The sequence below is a fragment of the Cebidichthys violaceus genome, unplaced genomic scaffold, assembly GCF_023349555.1.
Source record: "Cebidichthys violaceus isolate CVI_PGR_0920_01 unplaced genomic scaffold, fCebVio1.0.p SCAF_25, whole genome shotgun sequence".
Classification (NCBI taxonomy): Eukaryota; Metazoa; Chordata; class Actinopteri; order Perciformes; family Stichaeidae; genus Cebidichthys; species Cebidichthys violaceus.
The window spans coordinates 1,318,452-1,341,808 of NW_027176428.1; the positions used below are offsets into that span (position 1 = coordinate 1,318,452).

General features: G+C 42.1%; 2 protein-coding genes across 2 annotated transcripts in view; both read right to left on the reverse strand.

The window, feature by feature from the left end:
* Window positions 1-1,340: 1,340 nt before the first annotated feature.
* On the reverse strand, window positions 1,341-16,150 carry mapkapk3 (MAPK activated protein kinase 3). The gene is made up of 10 exons (XM_068720386.1): window positions 15,416-16,150; window positions 9,860-9,999; window positions 6,660-6,724; window positions 6,348-6,427; window positions 6,112-6,238; window positions 5,830-5,905; window positions 5,602-5,726; window positions 4,532-4,617; window positions 4,310-4,390; window positions 1,341-2,457 (listed from the first exon to the last, which is right to left on the reverse strand). Exons 1-10 carry the CDS (start codon window positions 15,710-15,712, stop codon window positions 2,302-2,304), a joined length of 1,233 nt encoding a protein of 410 aa, XP_068576487.1. The 5' UTR covers window positions 15,713-16,150; the 3' UTR covers window positions 1,341-2,301.
* A 278-nt stretch (window positions 16,151-16,428) lies between these two features.
* The window catches only part of dnah1 (dynein, axonemal, heavy chain 1), a 28,784-nt gene continuing 21,855 nt past the window's right edge, over window positions 16,429-23,357 (reverse strand). The window contains exons 60-73 of the mRNA XM_068720370.1: window positions 23,169-23,320; window positions 22,846-23,042; window positions 22,589-22,733; window positions 22,154-22,312; window positions 21,352-21,483; window positions 21,046-21,216; window positions 20,733-20,912; window positions 20,426-20,602; window positions 19,702-19,872; window positions 19,356-19,486; window positions 18,199-18,343; window positions 17,434-17,640; window positions 16,983-17,217; window positions 16,429-16,591 (exon numbers count right to left, since the gene is read on the reverse strand). Of these exons, the coding sequence (XP_068576471.1) occupies window positions 16,470-16,591; window positions 16,983-17,217; window positions 17,434-17,640; window positions 18,199-18,343; window positions 19,356-19,486; window positions 19,702-19,872; window positions 20,426-20,602; window positions 20,733-20,912; window positions 21,046-21,216; window positions 21,352-21,483; window positions 22,154-22,312; window positions 22,589-22,733; window positions 22,846-23,042; window positions 23,169-23,320 (2,324 nt within the window). The 3' untranslated portion in view covers window positions 16,429-16,469. The remainder of the gene's footprint in view (window positions 16,592-16,982; window positions 17,218-17,433; window positions 17,641-18,198; window positions 18,344-19,355; window positions 19,487-19,701; window positions 19,873-20,425; window positions 20,603-20,732; window positions 20,913-21,045; window positions 21,217-21,351; window positions 21,484-22,153; window positions 22,313-22,588; window positions 22,734-22,845; window positions 23,043-23,168; window positions 23,321-23,357) is intronic.

A 23,357-nucleotide genomic window follows, 5' to 3' on the forward strand; every position in this document is an offset into this window, starting at 1 on the left:
GATTCGTTGAGTTCTTCACACCATGGAGGCCATGAAACATAAGGAAAGGGAACGAATGGATCTCAGACAGTTTGAGACCACTTGGACTGAGCATGACAGAAAAAGTCAAAGGTCAGACAACTCTCTGACCTTCGACTTTTTCTTCCACCCCAAAAGGCAAAGTGATCCAACACCCCACTGACACATATACACTCACCCTGCACGCCACACACCCAACCACACTCACATACTAGTCAGACTTGTCTCGTTGGGCTTCATCTCAGAGTTTAGGGGTTACACTTGTGCAGCTTTAAACGTTGTGTAGTCGCAAACACAATTTTCCTTTTTTGGCAATTCTCCTAAATCTTCTGTAAATATAACAATCTAATAATAATAACCTTACATGACCATGTAATAATCAATGATCACACCTCAGTCTGCTCTACACCCCTAGGCTATTCCATACATATACAACTTTCATTGCACAGTTTTTGGAGAGAATGTATCTCTTTTATCAGAAGGTACTGTGTCTGACTGTAGCCTATATTAAAATAACAGTAGACTTTAAAAGATGTATTACCAAATCAAATCTCCCAAATAATAATACAAAAATGTAACTAAAGTATTTAAGGCCTAGCTCTGTGTCTGTCCTGTGAATATTGCTGAAAAAACTGACCAATGACCGAACCTAACTGTTGACCAATGACCGAACCTAACTGTTGACCTCTGACCTAATAAGAACTGTTGTATTCAGGTGTCTCCATGAGCCAATGTCAAGGCGGCTGGAGGGGGAGGATCAGTGACTTATAACAAATAACAAGTGCATGAGACACTATTATGTCAACACCATAGTGGTGTTACAGATACATGCTGTAATCATGACTGCACTTGTCTCTGTGAGATGGCTGACTAACAACTAACGACTGCCTCCTCATGAGGGAGTATATCAATGGCAAAACTCTGTAAAATTCCACCAACAAATACACTGTTGTCTTATTCTGAGAACTTTTATACTCAAAGTCATGGAGCACCGGACAACAGCTGAGAGGTCATGCTCTATTAGGGCCACATCTAATAATGGCTGACATCCTGTATTTACAGTAGGGAAGCCAAGTAGTTTTTTATGATAAGCTTCCCTTAACCCATCACCTAAATACTGCATGTGATCAAAGTGGGGGAAAGGTACTCAACATACAATCTAAACATAATATTGTTGACCTTTCCAAGTCGAACACCAAGTCAGATAGCTGCGTCCCAAATAACTATTCCACTGCTGCTATTTATAGCGGCCTCACAAAGCCTGAAAGGCATGAATACAAAAGCAATAGTTCCAAGGTCCTCGGGAAAAAAACGCATGAAGCTTTGCTTTATAAAGTTTTATTTACAACCGTATGAACAAATCCAATTTCTACACGGAGTGGATGTCCCTGATAGATGAGGTTTCCATTACCGAGAGGCTGCACTGCTGATGTTTTAACGTGAAGTGAAACTGCAGCCCATATTTACTGTCAACCCTCATAAACACATGCGCAAGACCTTTCTCCAGAAAAGTGTCACAACTCATCCACGTAGCAAAACCAACCATTACGCCACAGATACATGAAGCTCTCTGGCCTCACACTGACAGGAAGCAGACAGGCTGTGTGCCGCCTCTCATAGCTCCTTTAAGAAGACAATGTTTATCTGCAGCAGTGACAGAGTCAGATTCACTGCAGGGTAATAGGTGTAGGGGGTTTCAATGAAAAATACTCACTCGGGTTGAATGCTGTGGATGTTATTAACAAGACAGTCAGTGTCAGGCGTTGCTTTGACAGACAGCGTTAAGACCACGCAGGTAATAGTGAGTGCACTAGTTTCAGTCTGTCCACAGTTGCTTTGTCTCTCTTTGTGTGTGATTTGCACACTAGTGCATAGTTACAAAAGGAGACCTCAAACAGGCAACCCAGCATTCAAATACAGTACATACTAGAAATACTTCATGTCTGCACACAGACACTCTTACAAACTGGCATGGTCTAAAAATGATGTACATACATAAAGATAATTAAAAACAGGTAAAACCACAGTGAACAGAGCTGTTGACTTCTGCCACTGACAGGAGAAACAGGTGATATCATGTCTTGATACGTCTTATAAATGTCCAGCTCTCACTGTGATGTTGTCCCTTTATTTCAGAGAACATTTCCTCGACATCCAGTCTCTCAAGAGTCAAATCTCTAAATTATCTTCTCCTGCACAAATCAGCTTTTCCTCCCTCTTGTGAACCGCTTTTCGTCACAATCGGCTGTCCCGCTTGGGTTTCCACCAACAGTCCTCTGCGCCTCACTGACTTTGGCAGACCGTGGAGCCACTCTTGGCCCCTGCAGCGGCCTTCTTGCGCCTCTTGTTGAGCAGCGGGTTGCTGGAGGTGTCGAGATCTTTGATCTTAACCTGGTCATAGTCCACACGCATGGTCGCTAAAGCGCTGGTCATCTCTTCCTGTGAGAGACAGGGCAGAGTGTGTCAGTTCAGTGAAGAGGGCAGCGATGATACTATACAGGGCAATAATATAATATTGCAAGTAAACCTTTGTTGAGTCCTATTCTCAACCAAGAAATTATTTAAACTGGGGCTTTAGGAGTTTTGAAATGATTGACTTTGCTACTTTTACCCCCTTTACATCAATAGATTTTAGCTAATCAGTGCAGACATGCAATAGTTTAACATTTTTGGAAATATGCTTATTCCCATTTTAGATAAGAAGGTTGATACCACTCTTACATTTGTACAGTAAATATGTAGCTGGTGCCAGCAGCTGGTTAGCTTAGCTTAGCATTAAGACTGGAACCGGAGGGAAAGAGCATTGCTCTGTTCATAGGTAATAAGATCAACCTACCAGCACCAAAATGTCAGGTTGACGTTTTATGGGTCTGTGGTCCTGGCATAGACATTGTCCGGCACACAACCCCCCGTAAAAAAAACAACTCTGCATTTTTACACACCAGCTTTAGGGGTGCTGGTAGGTGCTTTTTTATTACCCTTGAACTACTACTACTCCTATTTCACTAACAGATTGGAAGTGCAGGTAAAAATAACCAAAAGTGGACACGGTAGAGAGAAACTGAACACTGTTATGAGTTTGGGAAAGATCAATTCATCACTGTCCGGGGACAAGAGAAGGCTGGTCTGCAAACTGGAGCTGAGAGCTACAGCGCTGGAAATACTTCATCCTTTATGGTTCATGATTTGAGGCCAGGCTCAGTCGTGTGTCAGTCTACCTATGTAGAAAGAGTGTAACGTTTTTGTGCTTTTTGAGAAGTGGTTGCTCAGGAGTGCAATCCGTGAAATGTTTTGCACAATGTAGCATTGCCCATGGCAGAACTGAACAGAGGCGTATTGTGTGTATCTTTTTGAGGAAATGTTCTTTTCATAGCTTATCGCTTCAAACCTGCTCATTCAGATGTTGTGGAGGAATGTGCCATTATCTCCATGACCATGCTCACATTTACAGCCACTGCAGAAATATACCATCGTACAACGGTGCAGTACATTACGTACAGTACTGCACATTAACCCCACGGTGACTCGATAAGAGCAAACAGCGTTCTTGTTCTTTAAACACATTGCTTTGTGCAAGTCAGAAACAGAATTGGAGAAAACAGCACAGGGCAGCTAAGGTCCTTTGTGTTTAGGTGTGCGTGTTAAATGTAAACTGTGTGTGTGTGTGTGTGTGTTTACAGACAAGACAGGGACCACTGCCTCCCCCTATTGGCTATCGGGGGACCATCAAGATGTTGATACATATAAAAAAGTCCTAGGTTTGAAGCATTTTAATTTTGGGTGTAAAAAAATAAAATTAACAATTTTCCTTTGCTGGCTTTCATGTGGTAATCATTATAATCATTATAATCATTGGAGGGGATTGCTTTTTGTTTACAGTTTTGTAAAGGCTGAGAAATTACCTCGATGATGTCATAGTGATGTCATCAGGGAGTATCTCAGTTTGGGCTTGGAAACTCCAAATTTTAACAAAGAGTATCACAAACTGAGGGAGAGGAGTTTGAAGCATATGGGTATTTACCAGGCATGCATTTAAGATGCTCTTGAGTTGCATTCTGGGAAACGTAGGATCCAGCGCTTTCAGAGCTTGCCCCTTACTCTGCCCCATTGATTTTGACTATTCTTTTATTAATCTGTCTCTCACTACTCCCTACATTTACAGATGTGTAATACTTAATTGCTGGAGTGGCCCTGTAACACTGAGGCCGACCTAAAGCTTTGAAAGCCCAGCAGTAAGAGGTTGTAATGTGAATATGTGACCAGAGGGGGTCAGTGTTGTTGTGCTTCTGACCTTCACATCTTCCCACATCTCTCTGTCCTCAGTCAGCACGCGGGTGGTGTGGAGCGGAGTGGAGGGAACCACCATCGACTTCTGCAGAGGGCATAAACACACACACACACACACACACACACACACACACACACACACACACACACACAGCTGTAGCAGACAAACAGGAAGCAGTACAGGAAGTATACAATGTCTCTCTGTACTTGATTCACAGATTCTTACATTAATCCAGGGGTGGTTCATGAATTGAGTGATGGTCATTCTCTCGTTAGGGTCTGTCTTCAGTAGCTCATGGATCAAATCTTTGGCTGGAAGAGCAAAAGGCAATGCAAAGATAATTACATTATCAGCAGCAGAACACATACATGCCTAATTGTGTGTCTTGTGAAGCTATTCACGGACTCAGGAACAGACTGGCCTACTTTCACAGCGAATAGGATTACTTGAGAGAAAAGAGTGAGACCGAGTGAAAAAATAGAAAAATGACAGCGTGTGCACAGCGTCATGCACTGTCATCGCAGTTGGTTAGGAGGACAACACCAGCTGCCTGATGTGTCTTGAGTTATCTGTCTCTGATGTCTCATAGAGCGGGTTGGGCAAGACAATTTGTTGTATTTCTTTAGAAGTAAAACTGAAGGAAAGCACCAGGAAATACAGCCAGTGAGTGCTGCAGATGAGCCATTGTGACCTGCAGGGCAGCAGACAGAGACCATAGTTTACCTTAACCATAGCTGGAAAATGTTGTGTGTTTAAAGAGAGTGCACTTAGGTAAGGACACGAGAAGCTAAAAGGTGTAGACGTAAACTGAAGCTGTCTGAAAGCAAAGTGCAGTACTTCACCCACATGATGTGATATTTTTAACCAGCTGCAGCTGAACACAGAATGTCTTTGACTAGGTCATCCAGTAAACCTGTAGAGGCAGGTCGTTTTAGGATTTCCTTTAATTTTTGACCAACATACTCTGCATGTTCTCATGTTTTTTTAACCTGTCACATATATAACACACAACGCATGTGTTGTCACTGACATACCTTTCCGTTTGTCATCATGACAGAGTGATTTAATCGTTATGGAATATTAAACTTTTCAGAAATGTGTGGGTAAAGATATAAGTTTAATATTCCATTGATAGCAGGTTGTATTCTAGAAAATATTTGTGAAAAACTACATTTTCAGGGCTAGAAATGGAGAGAAGAACAAGCATTTTCAAATGTTTAAGTGTGAGTGTGGACAGGGCCTGTGTGTGTGTGTGTGTGTGTGTGTGTGTGTTTTTTGGGGAGGGGGCTTCGCACCTTCCTGTGACACCTCAGCCCACTCTGGGTTGGGGAATTCGTACTGGCCCATCCTGATCCTCCTCTTCATCCCTGGAGAAATGGCCTGCCCGGTGTTGGAGTAAAACGGAGGAAAGCCACACAGCCTACAGAGACAAACAGGTTGAGACAGACAGGGAAACTTTAAAATCTTAAACGCTTCCTTTGAAGACATCCATATATCAAATGAACCACCCGATCAGTACTCACAGGATGTACATGATGACGCCCAGAGACCACATGTCACATGACTTGTCATATTTCTCAGGACCCAAAACCTCAGGAGCTTATCATTGGCAAAACATGAACACAAAGAAATAGATTTCAAAAAAATATAATGGAGATCAGTAGCAAAAAATATTGTATTTTGTATTTCTCATCAAAAAAATAAATAAAAATACTATATACAGAATACATGACAATGTTTCCAAGCATAAACAGTTCACGTCAGAAAAAAAAAAAAAAAACTTTAAAAAAAATAAAGCAACATACCCACGTAGTACGGTGTATAACAGGGGGTCTGCAGAGGGTTGTGTAGCGTTGTCTCCTTAGCAAAGCCAAAGTCTGTTAATTTGAGGACCCCGTTTCTTTCTTTAATGGTGTACAGCAGGTTCTCTGGCTGGTTAGGAGGCAAAGGAAGAACAAAGAAATATGACAAAATGTTCTTTAATGACCCAGAACGGATCACATTCTTCATGATTTCGGTGGAGGTCTTGATTGCTCTGCACCTTGATGTCTCTGTGCGCGATGTTAATGTGGTGGAGATACTCAATGGCCGTGCCGATGTCCTTCATGATCTCAGAAGCCTCTGGGAGGAAAAGAGGAGAACACACTCTCAAACCAGAAGCCATTCCAGTATCACACAACAAAAGATACACATAAAACAGGGCTCAGAAAGGAACAAACACACATATATATAACTCTCTATTTTGTGCTTTCTGTCTAATGTTATCCAAGATGGCTGCCTTATATCGTTCTTCCCTGTTAATAACGGTTTATTCTCTCTCACATCCTGTGACACACAGTCCATGAGTCCTCACCTTTCTCAGTGAAGGCCTGGTCTCCTCTGGCCTGGATTCGGCTGAACAGCTCTCCTCCCTCCATACTGGAGACACACATACACACACATTTACAAACTGCACAAATGACGATCCAGGGCATAATGTCATTTCTGTATCACAGATATCAACCTTGAATGAAGTAATAATATTTTCTGAGCATTTCTAAAAACTTTTGTGATCACTGAGCAGGTCTTCTTTACTCATTTTGATATTTTCGCCTTCTGTAGAAAAATACATGTAGGAAGAACATTTTTCAAATTGTTAAATGCTCTCCATATTTAAATTTAAGTCATTTCATTGAGGGCAAATCACTGTCAATATCCATGAGCACAAATGAGATAATTTGTGTGTGTGTGTGTATGTGTGTGTAGAGGTCCCGCATGTGCAACTTAAACAGCCACGCATATTGTACTTTTTACTCCTCTACATCTCAGAGGTAAATATTCAACATTTCTCTGACAACTTGTTAACTTTTCAGACTGTAGAGGCTGATGAAATACAAGCGTTTTGAAATACAATTACTCAATTGTGTTTCTTTTGTCAATAAAGTTGAAGCACTGTTTGTATATTAACTGTTTGCCAAGTGAGTTCCCAAACTTAAATCACTGAATTAGTGGACAAAAAATTATTCAGATTCTTCCCTGCACTAAAAGTACTAATAGCATACTGATGAAACAATCCACTAAGAGAAAAAGTCCTGCATTCAAAACCGTAGTCAAGTATGTTATTATCAGCAAAATGTACTTAAAGTACCAAAAGTAAAAGTACCCGTGCAGTAAAACGTTCCCCGTCAGAGTTTTACTATTATATCTGATGTTTCAGGATATACTGTATATTATTGCTGCATTAACGTGTATGTTGCATGTTGGTTAGTTTAATCTACAGCAATGCATCGTATTCTATAAGATCATCGTATGTTTGTAGTGTCAGTAAAGCACATTATTTACCTCTGAGATGGAGCGGAGTGTTTAGTGGTTTCACCTTTATACCGCCAGCTAGCGTCTGTGTCGGGAGTGATATCCGGCCAATCCAAAAACGAGGATTGTAAACAATTCAATTTAGTGACACAATGGGGACGGGGTCCGCCCACAGTGTAACAGGTAAACTTCACGGGTGCAAAGTACACTGAAGGTGATTTTGAAACGATCAGCTGACATAACCACAGCAATGACATGTTATTGGCCATACACAATTCCAAGTTACTATAATCAAATCGTCCCCACAGTTAGTTTGACAAAACACCACATCTTATATACACAGTTTTACACTGTGAGCCACTGGGTTGGATTTCAGTAGAAAGCTTTCAGTTACTTGCAAAGAGAAACGATGCGTGAAATTGAAATTTTTGTGAAAGTAGAAAAAAGCAGAGTGGAAAACTGAACCGAAATACGGTAGAAGGGAAAATATTCTTATCTAAGGGATTTTGTAAAATGATAATGTATTTCATCATTTTAACAGTAATGTGGCTACTTTGTTTCCTCTGTAGTCTCATTCATAGCCGTTTTAGAACAAAACAATTAATTTGACAATAATAAACTGTGTAACAATACAATAACTGAGGAATGGTGACACCTATGACCTAATTCTTTTAAAGTTCAGACAGTTTCAGAATCACAACCACTCATCAAACGGCTCTCACTGATGCCTGAGACTCTCCGTTCCGGTCCTCAGAAAAATGTTTGTGCACTAGTATGACGAGGAGGTAAGTTACTAAGCATTAAGTAAGAGCGGACTTCTTGTGGTCCCTAACACACAGATGAACAGATAGATGAAAGACAAATGTCTGTGCGCTGAATTGACTGTACCACCTTCCTCCTCTGACCCTCGCTCACACAGGAAGCAGTGAGTGAACACTGAGAGAGCACACAGAAACAGAAACACACACACACACTGAGAGCACACAGAAACACACACATAAAGTACAACACAAACAGTTGCTCTGTCACTAAATGTGATGATGAGGACCAGTTAATCACTATCTAAAATCCCCCAGAAGCTACAGAGGACGGTGTCACTTCTCTGCTGTCAGCCTCTGTGGTTTCTTTCTTTTCCACTGAATTATTCTGGGTTTTTTTTCCATTCACAAGTGAGCGGCAATAAAAGGAACAAAGTTCAGCTACATGTAGACACGTCAAAGCTCTCTCTCTCTCTCTCTCTCTCTCTCTCTCTCTCTCTCTCTCTCTCTCTCTCTCTCTCTCTCTCTCTCTCTCTCTCTCTCTCTCTCTCTCTCACACACACACACACACACACACACACACACACACACACACACACACACACACACACACACACACACACACACACACACACACACACACACACACACACACACACACACACACACACACACACACGTTATGGACAGTTTGTTTGTAGACATGAGAAGCCCGGATGGAATTCTGTCCCTCTATCTCACCATCGTCTTCAGGCCTTATGACGGACCTTTAACATGCTCCCAGTGGCACAAAGCTTCTGCTTAAGGCTCTAATTTGCGTGAAAACATACAAGCATATTATATATATTGAAAAAATGTACTTTCCGACAGAACTTTCCAGAGAGTGGCTTTAGTTGAGTGCTGTAATACGCTGATTATTTTCTCGAGACGAAACAAACCTGCTGTGAAAACTGAAGCAACAGTTTCAGTGTTATGCGTATATAAAGATGTGATTCTGCGATCACACACAGTGTGTTGATTGATTTGTACCAGCGGCCTCTTGTTGAGAGAAATATGCCGGGTCACATGTCTGTAGTCGCTACGGAGCTTGTGTTCTTTATTCATCACAAAGCAAATGCAAATATTCCAGCGGAAACCTGTGGAATCTGTGCAGAGTCATTGTAACTTCCCATTTTCTGGGAAACGTTTGTTTGAAAAAGGTTTGTTGAATAAATCCCCATCATCCTCCTTTTTTAAGATCTGTGCTCCGCAGGGCAGCTCAAGAGAGAGCAGAGCTGTGATTTAAGAGACACTGTAGTCATAAACTCTGTTCCCAGTTTGAGCCTGATAATAAAATAGCCCAATAACTCATCACTGTCCAATTTAAATCATTTGTCTAATCAATGTTTTTATGACACAGGAGAATTTAATCATTACGCTTTTTTCAATAACTTGCACTAAATATGGAGGCGTGTGTGTGAGAGTGTGTAAGCTGATGGGTAGAGTGGTGAAATGTGAGTCCTACCACTCCATGATGATGAGCAGGCACTTCTTTCCCTGATGCATGTTTTCATACAGGCTGATGATGCGAACAATATACGGTCCTCCTGATACTCGCCAGTGGAGCTCCACCTCTCGTCTGGCTTTTGGGCTGTCGTAGAGAATCTGGGAGACACAGAGATGTGATATGATGAATATGTATTTAATTAGAGATTCGTAGAAATGAAATTGTAAGAGTATGTCAGGACTGATTAACTTAATATATTCTAGATTCTACGCTGGTTCAATATTGTGCGTTGATCGACTTTCAGTGGAATCCCATCACGTTTATGTAATCATGTAATCGTCAAAATTCAGGTTTCAGAGCAAACTCTATTAAACAACTCATAAAATGTATTTTTTGCTTGACATATATGAAGCTTTTGGTCTCATGTTATTTGACTTTGATTCTTAGACCAACAGAAAATCAATCTGCAACAGCTTTGATTGATCAATTAATTGTTGAGTCATTTCATTTTCTCTCCTTGTTCCAGCTTCTCAAGTGTGAGGATTTGATGCTTCTCTCTGTTTTATGACTGCAAATTCAATATCTTTGGCTTTGGGACTGTTGGTTGGACTAAACAAGCAGTTTGAAGGTGTCACTTTAGACTTTAGGAAACTGTGATGAATATTTTATTGTATAAACAATCAATGGATCAATCAAGAAAATAACAGGTGGTTTAATCAATGATGAAATTGATTGATAATTGCAGCGCTAATGTTCATATCAGAAAGAATCATTATTAATGTTCACTGAGACCTAAAACAGCATCTAAAATACTTTTTTGTGACCTATACCATCAATGTAGTCTTATGTGGTTCAATAATAATTACTTGTTTTGTTTTAGTTGGTGAAAAGTGAGCCTCAATAGTGTAGACCCAGTAAGAGAAAAATAAAAGCTTATAATAATGAACAACATTAATGCAACTGACTGTCTCCACTGACCCACTGCGTGTAGGGCAAACACAATCCTTAAGGCCGCCTGCCAGGATGTGCTTTTGACATAAGCGCGCGCGCGCGCGCGCACACACACACACACACACACACACACACACACACACACACACACACACACACACACACACACACACACACACACACACACACACACACACACACACACACACACACACACACACACACACACACACACACACACCAGCAGGTGGACCTTGACATAGCACACATCTTCAGTCAGGGTGTATTTTTGGATGTGACAGGAATGGAGTGATCGCCTGCTGTTCACAAGGCCTGAGCCTGGAGTACATGACACACAGAGAGGCTGACTCATTGACGTAAAACACACACACACACACACACACACACACACACACACACACACACACACACACACACACACACACACACACACACACACACACACACACACACACATATATACACTCCTCTAACAGGTGACTTTAAACTTCTAAAAATGTGAAAAGAATATTTATAATTTCAATTCTATGGGTGGAGATAGAACAATTTCCCCTTCCCAAATGTTAGAACGCTAACGTCAAAGAGGAAGTGAGGGCCGAGTGTTTCGGAGCAGCAGTGTGTTGAAAGTAGAAGTTGAGGATTTCCGGTGACTTATTTGTCTGATCTACCGCTACGTGTGTCCTATTTTGTAAAGCAAAGAAGTGAGCAGGTTTGTGCGGTATCATTTGAAGCTTTATGACTTTAATCAGAGCAGATAGCATGTGAGCTGCTTTCCTTAATTTCCTGCATTGAACCAGAGTTGGCTACAATAAAAGAGGACTGTATTGGATTAAATACATAAATAAAACATTGTGTGTGTGTGTGTGTGTGTGTGTGTGGGGAGGGGGGGGGGGGGGGGGGATGGGACAAAGAGACGATTACGAGAATGAGACAGACAGTTAATCTTCTGATGGACTCTTTTGTCATGTGAGGCCATATCATGATGACTAAACACACGCTTGTCCCTGATCCTGCTATAAACCAATCAACCACATCCTCACACTCCTCTAAACCAATCAGATCTCTGAGACACACACACACCTTGACCTGGTAATGCCCACTGAGTTTAACAGCACATTACCTCTCAACTGAAGCCACACACACACACACACACACACACACACACACACACACACACACACACACACACACACACACACACACACACACACACACACACACACTTATATGGCTCCAGCATGTTTGCACTCTATTACATATTAGTGGCTTAGAGAGTCCTGATCTGTCTGTCTTGATGAAAAGGTGATTTATATTTACAACTTCTACCAATAAATCGCTGCTCATAAAGTCTACAGCAGAGTGGTATACAGTTCATCAATGAGTGTTAACATACGATCAAATGATTGTCTATACCGGCTTTGTGCAAAAAAGAACAAGCTCAACGCAGGTTTAACATGTTAGCATGCTAACTCTTGCTAATTAGCACTAAACTGCAAAATGCAAATGATGTTCAAGAGAACGGCATTACAATTACAGGTATTTAATCATAAAGCAGGGTGTTGGAAGAAGAAATGAACATGAACGTCAACCTCATGATGGCGAGAGAGGAAAAGTCAGGGGTTCAAAATCAGTAGATTCATCTTCTGGTTGTGTGTTAAACCTCGTGGTAAAACGTCCAAACGTTGTTGAGATATTTCCGTCTGGACTAAAGTGGAGGACAGACCAACCAAAACATTTCTTTATAACAATAATAATAATTCCTGTGGAATTCTTTGCAGTGTTATAATACTATTTAAAGTCTGAAAAAAAAAACCTCAATTATCAAAATCTCACTCAACACACTTAACACACAGTAAACTTTCACCTCAAGTAAGAGTTGTGCTTGACATCAGAGTTAAACTGCATTGTACTTTACATAAAACCTTGTGAAAATCCTCATTGAATGTCCCCACTAGGCAAAAGAAACATCAACATAAGTACACTTATGTTTATCTATCTATTTGCAACCCAGCAAGATCCTTACTGTTGGCCTGTTTATGTTTATCATACACACTGAAAACCTGTTTTTCTTTTTGGCATTGCATATACAGTGTATGTATTTTAGATTTGCACTTTATTGTTATTTTAGATTTGTATATTTGTACTGTATTGCAATCTTATGTTGCATCTTAAGTTCCTCTGTGTTAAACTGAACATATGAACAGTGATCAAATGATCGAAACCAACACAAAGGTCCTCAACCAGGAAGGATCTCTCGTTGCATTCATTCATTCACGACAACCTCATGGATCTTCAGTTCTGCAGCATGTTTCCTCCATGCTACCGTCAAAGCGGGTAATGGGCTTTAATTGCACACAACGAGCAGCTAAAGAGTCAATGGAGCCCAAACCTCAGAGACTGATTAACTTGTTTAACCGGTGGCCTGGAGTGAGCCTGCGTAAGATCTGATTGTAGTTTTGATACAGCAGATCACTTCCATGAAGAGCTTACCAAACTAATGAGACAGTTTCTATGACAGTTTGGTGTCTGTGGGTCCCAGAGGAAACCCAGATGTGTCACAATCATGCCAAAGGCCTGACCACAGTGGTGAACACATACAAACACATGAACTGTGAATTGGATTGCCAGAGCACGAACCTGTGGCTTGTACAGCTTTCCACGTGCTAAGCTGGAAGGCACTTCAGGCGCTAAGATGGAACAATCAGCGGCCAAATACGTGCCCCGAAAGGTATTAACAGTTAATGGGGGTGCTCAAGAGGACCGCCGCGCACCACAGGGCTCTCCCAGGCCCTCCCTCCTCCAGGGAGTCAGACAAATCCAAGTTAAAAGAATCCTGATGACTTTAACTGAATGACATTAACAGGATGGCTCCCCTCCAGCTCTGCTGCAAAGTGGATTACATCGTTACCACCCATCCACTACGTTTAGCACTGAGAGCAACACTTAATTAAAAAGCCAATGAGCTGGTCAACTCTCCTCAACTCTCCCTTTTTGCCTTGAGATTAAAAAAAAATACAGGGAAGTGGTGACTTAGCTTGAATGGCAATAAAGTAAAATAAACACTCCATCAGGTACACTTAGTCACTTAGTCCAGTACAATCCACGAGCAAACCAACACACACAGACGCCAGTAAGAGCTATTATAGAGAAGGCGTATTGTGATTTCATGAGTGTTTCATTTGTCATCTCTCAAAGCCTTTTAACAGCGTTTTCAGGGATCAAAGTTGTTTCAGAGGCTGAGAGTGGTGGGTTTGTGGGGCTTCCTCAAAGCTGGGGTCACCCTCACCCGGCTATAGCTTTCTCTGGTGGAATCTGAGGTCTGTCGAGCACCAGGCGAAGCTTTTATGGATGACTACACAGAAAAACATTTTCACAGATTAACACACCTTTGCTTTAAAGCCAACAAGAAGTTTCTACTATGACTTTATAAATATATATATTCATCTTTCTCTCCGCTGTCATTTCTAAACCGTGTTCTTCTCCCTCTCTGATATGACACTACGAGGCATCCTGTCCCTCTTGCTCATTCATCTCTTGTTGTTGAGTCCCTATTGTCTACTGCAGTTCACTCTCTTTGTCATCCTCTGTTTCTCTGTCCATCCCAGAGTCTGGTTCTACAGCTCCACACTGCTTTGACAGCTCAGATCCAGATGGATTACTGTAAGCCAGTAAATCTCTCAGAGTCTGTGCCAAAGTGGTGACAGCCTGACGACCCGAGCTTGTGGGCCTCTAAAGGGGGGCGTGCTCAAGTTTCCATTGCCCCCAGAACAAGGTGTCACTGTCAAAATCCACGTGCCCCCATGAAGCAGCGTAACATATCATGGCACATGGCTGGGTGACCATGCGGCCTTTAACTTGCATCTGATATACAGTGATCGGCTGAGGTTCACGCTCAGCCTGTCCACATGCATGCAGAGCATGTGAGCTCAGTGGGCGACATGCGCCGTACATTTCAAACCCAATATGAAAAGCAGATCCCCAGACATGCTTGTACACCAGTCATAGTCTTGACATGAGTGTAGGTCTCTGAACAAAGGGACAGAAAGATGGGTTTTGTTTGTCACTACTACAAGCTTCAGTGTTAGTCCTAGAGCCAATGTTTTTGAATCTGGGCTACAGACTCACTAGTAAAACCCATTTCCACACTAAGATCCTAAATACATACAGACCACAGACCAAACAATGTTTCCATATCAAGGTGGCACTAATAACAGAACAAACAAATAATTACATTTCCAGACAGGTATTAACACCCTTTTATATCTTTTACAAATGTTTCTATTTAAAAGCTAAACGCTCAGAATATCCCTCTGCTCTATTACATGCTGCACTATTCCAAAATGAGTGACAGCTTTGGACACTGGACAGTGACTAAAACAACTTAAAACAATGTCAAACTATTTCTCAAGCGGGATCATTTGGCACACACAATGCTTAAAAGTCTTCCATAAAGCTGTGAGTGACCTACACTACACTAAATCTAACTTTGTGCTGACTGGGCTAATTGAAGTTTACTTATGGGGAGTGTAAACAGAGCTGAAGGGACCTATTGTCTACTTCCCTGTTGATAACACAAACATGTGTGTCAAGTGACTTCAGTACCTTCAGTGCGCACCTCTCTCCAGTCTTCTTGTTGAAGCACTGAAGAACTTTTCCGTTGATCCCTAAGCCCAGAACCTGACTGGAGATCTTATACTCGTCCGTCACCGCGTTGCGCTTTATCTCCACTTTGGGATAATCGGGCAAGGCGAAGTGTGTGGACTCGCCGCCCGGGTCCTCTCTGTCAGTTGTGGGGGGAGCGGGCTGCTGCAGTTTGGGCTCGTCGGCCGGGGAGTCCGGCTCTGCCTCAGCCATTGGCGCTTTCAGCGGCTTCTCATTTCCGTTTCCATTTTGCAGCATGTTGACACCGGCGGTGATCCGGAGTAGAAAAAGCGCGAGTAATTCACCAAAGTAACGCGATGACGCCCGCTGCCCTCCGGTAATTGCGTAAAGGTGAGAGGAATCCTTGAGCACCGCTGGCGCGTCTGGTTATCCTGGGCACCGCAGCCACTGTATGGACTGGGCACTGTATGGACTCCACACACTAATTCCTCTGTATCTAAAACGAATAGTTTATAAAACAAATTACATTTGCTTAAACTGCCCAATAGCTATTTTTCTCACTGAACTTTAATACCCGCCAATTTTCAAAAATAACTGTTCTTTCAACCGGTCAGAGAAATTCGAATATTTTTTAGATTATCTGAATGTCACAAAAATTAAATTCCAGTTAGAGAAGTCAGACAGCAGTGTGAGGATATTCTGTTGATTCTGCTGATCTCAGCTTCCCGGTGATCTGGAGTCCTTTGGTAGTGGTCACATGGCCAGTCACTGTCACCGTTTGTGTAAGCACCACCCTCCTACAGTTAAGTCATATTTCCCATCTATGTGGAAGCCTTAAAGGAGCAGGACGTATATTCAGTTCAGTGTCCAGTGAGCACTGTGGAGAACAAGTGAAGCTGGGAGGAGAGTAGATTTAAAGCAAACCCCTGGAACAGGATCCCTCTAACCTCAATCAAAGTAAATAATCTAACAATATTACACTCATAAGGCATTATGAAAAACAGTTTATTGCACAGTGTGGATACAACAGGTGCTTTTTTTTGTGTGTCAGAATTTAGTAGTCCAGTGCGCAGATGAGGGCTACTCCCCGTTTGATCCAGTGTCTCTGGCTGAGATCTGTAGGCAGTTCCACCGCCATCACATAGTTGGTGGAATGACCGGTTGAAGATAAAGTCCCTACGAAAGCACACAAAGCAGTTCAGTGACATAAAAGCATTTGAATTGTTTGTATTTTTGTTCTATCACGGCACTGAGTTCAGTGTTTCTGAGCAGTCTACCATGCCAGCACACGAGGTGTTGGCTACTGTGCTGTGGGTGGAAAATACAGTGCTGCACTTTCAGACGCTTCGTGAAACAAGACACTAACTGGAGTCTATTTTGGGTGAGTAATAAAACCACCAAAAGGGGATACACACAAACAGTAGAGCAAGCAAAGCAACACCTAGTCGCACTGAAAAACAGGGTTAATGCACCTCAGCAAAAGTTTCAGTGAATACATTTTTCTTGACTAAAAAAATGAATTCCAGCGCTATCTAATCTAGCAAATACTCAGATACTGTGTACTAACCAGCACGTGTGAGGGTCTTGTAGATGGGGCAGACATAGACCCCAGAGGTTGGAGGTTTGCGATTGGGTTTGGGGATCAGCCAGATGACAGGCATTTCAGTGTAGAGCTCCATGGGCCTGGACTCGCTGAGTTGACCTGCTTCGTAATCCCAGCGAGCCCCTTCCAGGAATAGACCTTGGATGTAGCACCCTGCGTTTGGTTTCTCTGTTATCTCTGACGCTGACTTCACTATTACCTGAGGTAGAAGGGATTACAAAAGAAATGAGGAAGAGACTGGGTGACAGCCTGTATAAACCATTAATAGCAAATCTTCAAAGCAATGCTAATAAAGATTGACCCTATGTGTCGATATTCATACAAAGTCAATTTAGACGGGTAAATATGTCATGCTACACCCGAAATCTTTATGTTTTTAGCCAGTGGGGCTAAAACAGTCGGCTTAATGTCCGACCTCAAAGTCAAATCCAATTGTGTCGATGGAGGTGCCGGAGCGACGTGCGTAATTCTGCAGGGTTCCTGTGAGAAAAGCCTGGGGGGAAAAGAAGCCGCTAATCCAGAAAACAGGTGGAATGGCATTATTGATCCATCTCTGCAGGAAATTGATCCTCTGAAGCAGGTCTGACACCCAGGAGGCCAGGGGCTTTAGAGACGGGTATGCCTGCAGGGAGAGAGAGACGCATTCCCAGTCAAAGAGCTATGTATTCTTAGAAAACAGGCTGGAACTATTAGAGCAGGACAGAAATGTCTCCGAAAGTTTAGAGATCACTCCCAAATGTCAACTGTCTCGTCTCAGTCTCATCCCCAAATGCATCCACTAAAGCACACAGATGGATGTCACAGTTATATTCAGTTCAAGGCCCACTGCTGTATTCTGTAAGTGGCATTTTCAGTTTGCGTTACCCTAAAAATCCTTTATGTATGCGTCTGTGTATGTTGACTTAGTGTGTGTGAGTCACGTTTTTTCTTTGAAATTATCCAGGGTGAGTCATCCTGCCCACAGAATTGCTAAATGCATAAAAATATGAGACGGTAATTGTTTACAAATAAGGATTTTGAAATGAAGAGAATTCATTCACATAAACGCAGCATTTTGTCGTGTGGGTTGTCTTCAACATGTTATGCTGCATAATGTTTAACAGTGATTGTAACTAACAAGCAATGGGCACCGGTACCCACAAGAGAACCAGAAGGAGAATAACTGTTGTGGGTGTCTTGCCTTGGCTTTCCACATATCGGGCACCACATTGTTGAACAGGTTGTTGGCCATAAGCTCCAGTTCTGATGACATCACCACTAAACCCTTCAGAGCCTTCACAATATCACTGAGACTCTGAGAGATGACTGCCAGCAGCGTATTATATCTGAAAGATAAAAAGAAACAAAGACCAATTACTGAAGTACTAATAATTTAAACTGGCAATACCTGATTCAGTACTACTCAGTCATTCATGTTTCCTACTATTTGCCAATTACAAGAGCATGTGCATCACTTGTGTTTGTTCATTTGATCAAGATGGGCAAAGACAAATACATAACAATTATATGTCATAAAGGGAAGTAAAAATGTAAGATACATGTTTCAAGAAATCACACTGAGGGCCCAAAAGCAGTAAAATAATTTCCCATTCTGTTCTTGCAGCCTGATACAATTTAAATATGATTACTGCTAACATACCTGCTACAAATCTAAATAAGTCATAATTTGTAAATTACTAATAAGTAACTATGACCAAAAATTCCCAGATGGAGTTCATAAAAGTAAAATTAATGAATTGAATAGTCCAAGGACAAACGTATTTTGATCAAGTTTAGTGTACAAACAAAACAACAATATAACATCAGGTAGTTTAACAACACTTAAACGTTTTTACTACTCTATAGTGTAAAAAGAAAGATAATATATTTGCGAGAAGCTGAAAGGACCGTTGATCAATACATCAGCAATCACAATTCCAGCTTCCAGCTTGAGAGTTGCTGACATCACAAGCTACAGCTACTCACACATAACCGGATGAAAAAGCAGTTATTGTTACAGTATGATTACCTAGACATATAATTATGATTACAAGCTGTGACTTTTGAAGGGTACAATTTCAGCTACTTGACTTAAATAGAGATATTACACTACTGTTGGTTACGCATTTAATTACTGTTTTTTACCTCAAAAGTGAAACAATTTGATATTGGGAAAAAAATCACACAACTATTATGGACACTGAGCTGCAAATGTTGTCGAAGAGGCTTTCAGTGCAGCACACATGGTAGTTTCTTTCTCTGATCTCAAAGATTTTACCAAACCGTATAATCATGTTTATATCAAGGAGGCCTGAGGTGTGGTTTGTGAAGTTATCTTTTAGCACAGCCTAATGTTACCTGATGACCTCCTGGATGAGCACTGTGTTCATGGACTCTTCATAGAGGACCGGGTACTTTTCCATCACCTCCTGAACACTGAAAGGCTGAGGAATCTTTTCAACGATGCCGGCCACTATCTCCTCCACTGTCTACGGTACGGGAACGGGCACATCACCAATGAAACACATCATGTCTCAGCCGTAGTCCAGGCATTTAGAAACACACTCATGTCAAAACAATGCTCAGTTAAGTATTTTCGGAGGAGATGATGAAATGATGTTTTCTGTCCCTGCATACTATGACATTATAAAAGTAGTACTAAGAAATCTAGAGTAGACTAAATCAAATCAATAGATATTTGTACCTCCTCCAGTGTTTTGCCCCCAGCAGATGCAGCTTGGGGTTGGAGACGGACAACGGCTCCCAGCAGAGCGAAAGTCTCCTTCTGGGCAGAGCTGATGTTGCCGTTGTCATGGAGACCAAAGATCCCAGGTGTATCATTGATGGGCAAACCACGAATGTATGCCAAGTAACCCTAGAGTCAGAATTACCATGACATCAGGTCACTCGTGGACACCAACTGTTATCAATGAGTTATGAGTCAGCAGTTCAGAAGTTGATGTGCTTTGATTTACTATAGTTTATCATTTTCTCTCATTTTGATGTTAAAACTACATCTTATACACAACCTGTGGTCCATTTCAATAAGCTAAAGTTAGTCTTCTCATTAGATAAGTAATGGGTGTCTTAAAGGGTAGTTTCACCCAGTCTTGCTTAATCGACCCTTTAATGAATGATTCAATATAGTTTGACTGTTTTCTGCTTTCAAAAGAATTATCTCCCTCTTTTAGTGTTTTGGTGTTTAATTACAAACATATCATCATGTTTCATAGATGGTTGTCTGGCAATTCATCACCTGAAGACTCAACGATAGGTATTAGAATAGAGAGAGGCAATGTGATTCCCCAACCTTTAAAAATATATGCAGTTTTGGAGTATACCTACTGATGCAGACAAAGGTCAAGTCTAATGCTCTGAACTTTGTTAATCTTATCACAATCTTTTGAATGCTCCTGCGTTTATCTCACATTGATATCCAGATTGGTGTCTATCTGCCGGTAGACTCCAGATGAAGAGTAGACGTGATCATCATTAAGCACAGCAGGACAGTAAAAATCTTTCAGCACACTGAGCAGACATCGTCTGTCCCAGTCATCTGTGACGCGGCCGCCATAATTAATCTCCCCTGCAGTATATTTTAGCACCTGGACAGGTAGAGGACGAAAAGGCTCAAACACACACTCATTCTCTGAGACAATGTGGGGGTCTTACTACAGGACAAGGCACATGTCACAATAGCAATTAATGGTGAGCAATGGACATCTCTCCTCCCACCTTGTATGGGACGTCCTGGTACTCGTCCAGGAACATTTTGAGTTGGCTGATGCAGATGCTCAGGTCTCCGTCTGTGAACTCATAGGGAATGTTAAAGCCCAGTGGGCCAAACTTCCTTCGTTCCAGAGCAATTCCATGGAAGAGACACAGAGACAGGAGCAGAGACTTGAGGTGTGCGGTCTGGAGAGGAGAGCAGAGGAGAGGAAGAAGTTAGAGAAACTGATCTACAAGGCAGGTTTTCTAATCAAAGGTATAAAGTGATGAATACAATAAGCTGGAGCAGACTCAGATGGTGACAGAAGACAAGCCAGACCTTGGTGGAAGAGGAGATAAAATCATTGGTGAGCCTTAGGTAAGTTTTCTGAAGATTGGCCTTGATTCCCCTGGGAGGCTCAATAGTCATCTTTGACCCATTTTGGAGAATGGACACCGGGAACTTGTTGCTGGGAAGACTTGTGAGCCACAGACGGAAGTCCTTGTGTACCTGTTTGGGGTGTTGTGGGACATGTGGTGCCCGTGGGCAGTAAAGGAAGTATTAACACTGGCAAAGTAAATGAAAGCTTGTCGAACATACAATACTACTTAATAGTGTGAAGTATGTGTGTGCATATGATCTGACCTTTTCTGGGTTGATGTTTTCAATGAGTCTCTCCAGGGAGGGCATCCAGCTGGGCGCCAGGTGACAGTTCTGGAAAAAGACCCATTGACCTCTCTCCAAGGCAGAGTGCATCAGGATCTCAGCCCGGGGGCCCTAAATCACATAACAACAGCAGGAGAAAAGGCAGATGTGAAGACAACAACAACAACAGTAAGCTTAACACAAGGCTTAAATTTAAGAGAAAACATCCACGTTACCTAGAAAGTTGTTCCGTATTTAAAGAGCGAGTAACAGTCATAAAATGATCTCTCTTCAGCCAGTTTGACATTCTAGGAGTCTTTCAGAAAGGCTCAAGAGCTCTAGACAGAAACTGAGGACAGGGTGATGTAACAGCCCAGTATGAGCCAGGATTCTAACTCACATAATTGAAAGTAATATGATAAACACACACTAACACCTATTGAACAGCCACAGGGGTAGTGTGTTGCTGGGAGAAATGTTTGGCCAGCTACTAGATTTCAGGTTTGTGGATGATGAGTCTGCATTTATCCTAAAACCTACACATGAGATTTTTATGGTTATTCTTTGAGCTTACTTATGGTGTCCTGTAATCTAACATCTGTCAAAGTAGTCTTGTACATTGTCCCGGCCTATGGCCATAAATAGAGAAACAATTAGCACATAGGTGGCCATTCTTAACAAGACAAATGAGAATGGCCTGGTTCTGTGAGAAAGTGTTGTACAGTGCCTCTCCCCAGGGTCAGAGAGACTGTACGAAAGAGAGAGTGAGAGATAATTCCCAGGCACCCCCCGTGACCCTGACCTGGCCCTGGCCCAGAGATATGGCACTCATTTTCTTGGAGAACTGCATGACATCAGCAAACTTGTAGAGGTCAGCAGCAGGGTCAGTCCCAGGGGACAGGACAAAGATGAGGGGAGTGGAGGGGGACGACGCCTTGAATACCACGGACAGGTCTGACGTCTGTGGAAAGATGGAGAGAGAAGGAACAACAAGCCATAAACAACGCTGTGGCATACTGAAGAGCAAACAACCGGAAATGATTTCCAGGTGAAGTTTGCAGAGTTAATACCGTACTCCAAACATTAACCAATGTTTGCACTGATGCAGACCCAGCCAAAACAAATGGAACCATCATTGCCATGTTAATATTACCACACATCTAAGCCACTGTCAGAGAGATAAGACATATTGGTTTTAATATCAACATTAAGGCAAGAGGTCGGAGAGTGATGCTACCTGAGGCTCAATGAAGCGTTGTCCCAGCTGAGCAGAGACAAAGTCCTGCAGGCCTTGAACAAGACAGTCAGCCCTCAGACAGCGCAGGACCAACAGCTTCTGGAATGAGTCCAGTTTTGTGTCCCATTCTCCAGGGAAAGGCTCCCTAGAGGTAAACAAACCCACATGCACACCTTGTTAGATATTGACAGCTTCTGCACAGTTCAAATTAAGGAAACAAGTGTGCGTTTGTCAGCGTAGTATTTATCTATGCGTGCCTGTGTGGCTGTTTGCTGTCAAAAATTCTCTTGAAACCCTGCAGATGTTCGCTGAAGCTCTCTGCCAGGTTGTTGAAGTTTTCCAGAGCGCTGAGGCCCAGGATGTCCTGCCAGGTGCGCTCCGACAGCCAACTCACTGACGGGTTGGTCAGCTCTTGGACAGGCATCCCTCCAGAAAGCAGGTAGCGCCAGTCAGTCTGCCACAGAAACACAACACAGATTCATTAAATGTACCTGGATTAACTCAATTTTATGTATTTGTATGAGTTCCTACAGGAAATTAAAATGGGGAAGGAGTCTGTGCAAACTCCCCTGTTTCTCACCATATCAATTTTGTTCTCATTCATCATGATGCGAGCGCAGAGGAGAAAGGCAAACATGAGTTTGTGCTTCTCAAACAAGCTGCGGCATACATTGCTGTACAGGCTGAAGGTGAAACATTCATTGATGTTGGCGATTCTCTTCTCCACAGTGTCTGTGAGAAACATATCAAGAAAAGAAAATCAGTGGAA